The 3,690-nt window shown below is 43.4% G+C and overlaps 1 protein-coding gene across 2 annotated transcripts; it reads right to left on the bottom strand.

Moving 5' to 3' along the window:
- Nucleotides 1-697: 697 nt before the first annotated feature.
- LOC146867535 (uncharacterized) lies at nt 698-2,852 on the bottom strand. Of its 2 annotated transcripts, none has more exons than XM_085606219.1 (2): nt 2,107-2,852; nt 698-1,279 (listed from the first exon to the last, which is right to left on the bottom strand). In XM_085606219.1, exons 1-2 carry the CDS (start codon nt 2,755-2,757, stop codon nt 815-817), a joined length of 1,116 nt encoding a protein of 371 aa, XP_085462345.1. In that variant the 5' UTR covers nt 2,758-2,852; the 3' UTR covers nt 698-814. The 2 variants fall into 2 exon arrangements, with proteins under 2 accessions (XP_085462345.1, XP_085462344.1); XM_085606218.1 differs by having other exon boundaries at nt 698-1,990.
- Nucleotides 2,853-3,690: the final 838 nt, after the last annotated feature.

Genomic DNA, 3,690 nt, shown 5'->3' on the forward strand with positions numbered 1-3,690 from the left:
TATATAACGAAATGTGTTGTACGCTGTAAAATACCGCCAAATTCGTGCCTTGAGAGTTCTGTTGAATCTTTCTACAATCGCCGCCTTCACTTCGTTGTTTGTAACAAAATGTTTTACACCATACTTGTTCAGCAGAGCTTTTAGCGTCTTGTTTTCAAACTCTTTTCCTCTATCTGTTTGTAACTTTTTAGGAATTCTCCCGCTGCTGAAAATGTAATCAAAGGCTTTTGTGACCGAGCTCCCCGATTTTTCCTTCAGGCCAACGGCGAATGCATACTTTGACAGTACGTCTATCACCGTTAATATAAATTTTACACCATCATTAACCGCGGCATGTTCACGGACGTCTAGAAGGTCCGCTTGCCATTGATGATTTAAGCCGCTGACTATCACACGCCGTCTTTGAAAGCGCTTTCTCGACCCCTTATGTAGCGTGTAGGCATCTTCGCCCGATAACCAGTCGCGTACCTGTGTTCTTTTAACACCGTCGTTGTGGATTTTGCTCTCCTTGTACAAGGCTTCTACACCGCCAAAACTACCAACTTTCGAGGGGTTGTAATAAACTCTTTTGAAAAGCTTCTGCATCGTAGCGCTTCTTGAACTAAAATACCGCAACCCCTACTCCCGCCCCCCTATTCTATTAATTCACTTTTGTTTTATTATTTTTCTTTATCAAATAATCAGAACTAGAAGCCGGTTTATTTTACAATAGTAGATTATTTAATAACACACGAATTAAACAGTGTATGATTTAAACTGGTAATATAGGAATGTACAGCGCTATAAACGATAATAACGATAAAAACATAGATATTTAACACAATGCTCTCAAAAACTCGTGACGTAGAATCAATATTTGGATTTTGCTAGCTATGAACGGTACCAGTCTTCTTACATCCTCCCCACGCCCCTTCAAGAAGGCTCGACAAAACAAATCAGATATTGTATTCATGAAATTGAAAAACTGTTTCTTATTCAGAGTAGTTCCTAGGGTGCAAAATGTCCGCCTGATATAATTGTCGATGCAATCTTCGAGCACGTCGTCAGCGCCCAAGAAGATTTTGCTCTTTTCAACGTCGTAAAAGCCTCTAGGTTTCTGACCCAGTTCTTTTTCAAGCTCTTCGATGATTTCACATCGCTTGTTACGACATAGCGCGGTCGGGCGAAACACTGGTTTGGGGTACGCCATCTTTGCTCTGATCAGAAAATAAAAAGCGTCTTCCAGGCATCTAACGCTCGGTCGCACGCCGATCTCAACCATGTGTCGAAACACACTTTCCTGCAACGGAAAAACACACATACATAATAGTAGCAATCGCGAAGATCATCATGTTTTCATTTACTCTACATTAAGAAATGTCATGTTCCTCGGTTTTAAACTCCTGTAAAGATACTTGATCTTAAAATATCTACGGTAATTCTTCCTTCTCAAATGCTGTTTCATTATCAAGCGTATGTCTTCATCACCCGCTTCATACATACTTTTCACATGCTCTGATGGGGACTGTACTCTCTTAATATACTTTAAAACATTCGCAATCATCTTACTACAATCTTCGGGTACTGACATTTCTTTCAAGCCATAGACCGCCCCCAACGTCGCCATAATCTTATAGGGGTCCAGCTTGTAACATAGTTTCCGTATCAAACTGTCTTCATATTCATCACCCGTCGTGAGACAGTCGTGATGCAACTGACTCGGGTCGTCAATTTTACAACCTTCGCATTCGTCGTACCACCCCGCCTTTAAGCACAATTTTATGATCGCGGCTATCGCTGTCAAAAGTCCGCGATATCGATCCGTGCTCCAACTTTCACCACGACAAAATTGTACAATTGCGTCTAAGCGCTTACAGCTGCAGTTTTTATGCGTTACGGCAAGTTTTTTCTGTCTTGAGCAGCAGAGACATGAAAAACGTAGCGATGGCTGTGTGACTTCCATAGTCGTGCTAGCGGTTTTGTCGCCTGGGGCTCCTCCTCCTCTCTTTTGCTGATAAAAAGAAAAAAGGGGTTTTTCGACCTCAGCCTTCCTCACAACTACACGCCTCATCATCACACTCTTAAACACCCCAGAGGATTTGCCGAAAAATTGCGGTTCGTACTTACTTTTCGTTTTCCAACTTCGCACTTTTCTGTTTCGTTTACAGATTCTTCTCCGGAATCCATCTCTGTACAGTCGCTGGAGTCCTCGGGTTCAGGCTCTTGCAGGTCAATACCCTCGTCATCTTCACTTGGTTCCGCTCTTCCACCGCCGTCTGTAGCATCGGAGGTATTGCTCGCCATTTTAGCAACGCCACCAACCGCCTCTTCGCAGGCTCCGGTCTCGGGCTTTATATTCGGCATAGCCGATGCCTCGACGTCTGTCTCGGGCTTTTTATTCAGCATCGCCGACGACATCTCCGACGTAGTACCCGCAGGCGTTGTTGGCGCGCAATTTTCCTTATCACTATCGTCGAGTTCTGCAGCGTCGTCTGCAGCATTTGCCGCTTCCTTCAGCATCGCTGTTATAGTTTCTCCAAGGGGTCCCGCTTCCACGCTAGAGCAAGACATTCTCAAAGTTGTCTTAAAGCTCGAGCTTTTCTTTGTCGGCAAAAAGCGGGGGTTTCTTAACACACGGTCCTCGGAATGCTGGCTTATATCCTCTGTGAACATACTAGACACGCCCCGCGGTATGTTTGTAGACTCGTATTTCACACTACCCCCACTTCTTAGCAACCCTCCTGCATGCGTGGTCGATTCATACGTTTTTGATTTCATCGCAGTATCATTTTATAAGCCTTGATTCACAATTCCTAACTTATCGTTTTATACGCTTTATGATTTCATCGCCGTATCATTTTATAAGCCTTGATTCACAAATCCTAACTTATCGTTTTATACGCTTTTTTTTTTATTTTTATTTTTTATTTCATCGCCGTATCATTTTATAAGCCATGATTCACAAAATAACGACCTATAAAACAATAAAATGCTATAATCTTATCAATACGTTATAAGGACCGATTAAAACCCCGATTAAAATCAGACTTGGAACGCGTCCAATATAGACACACGGACCAAAGGGGCGTGGTCAAAGGGGCGTGGCCACCTGTCAAAAAATACATGGTGACGAGTAGTATACAACCTATACTACTAACAACTATTCACACTGTCTCGGCAAAAATCTCAGTACCAGTTTAACACCTGCTTATAACATCAGCAACTGAATGGGGGCCAGATAACCCTTGCCACAGTTGTGCCATTGCACGGAAACCATGTGTGGTGCTTTCTGTTTAGTACTTTTTGCTCGGTTTGAGGTAGAACAAACTTGTTTTGTGAAATCTGCAATATATGCATCAGATTGTTGAGTATGTGGAAAATGTCACTAACCCAATATTAGTGGACCTGGTTATTGCAGACTACCAGTAGGGAGAGACTGTGATGGCTGCCAAGTGTCACCTTGTCATGTGTGACACCTTGAGACACTCGCCGCTTTCAGCCAGCACTCTACAGCAGCAGCCTGCTTATGGCATTGCCACGAAAAAGTATGGAAAACTGCAGTATGCAGATGTACTTGGTTAAACAGGAAGACCTGGCTGAAGGCACACGCATGGCATGGGGCCACTTGGCAGGTAACCCCCGCGTGTTTACTTCAAAATGGATCCGGTTGCGAGGAGATTCAAACGTGTCCTGCTTTATATAACTGCAGTG

Source organism: Triturus cristatus, chromosome 1_2, assembly GCF_964204655.1.
Source record: "Triturus cristatus chromosome 1_2, aTriCri1.1, whole genome shotgun sequence".
NCBI classification, from domain to species: domain Eukaryota; kingdom Metazoa; phylum Chordata; class Amphibia; order Caudata; family Salamandridae; genus Triturus; species Triturus cristatus.

Coding starts and splice junctions, on each gene's coding strand:
- LOC146867535 (XM_085606218.1), bottom strand. CDS start 2,757: ATGAAATCAAAAACGTATGAATCGACCACGCATGCAGGAGGGTTGCTA. Junction 1,991..2,106: donor GCGAAGTTGGAAAACGAAAA/GTAAGTACGAAC, acceptor TCTTTTTATCAG/CAAAAGAGAGGAGGAGGAGC.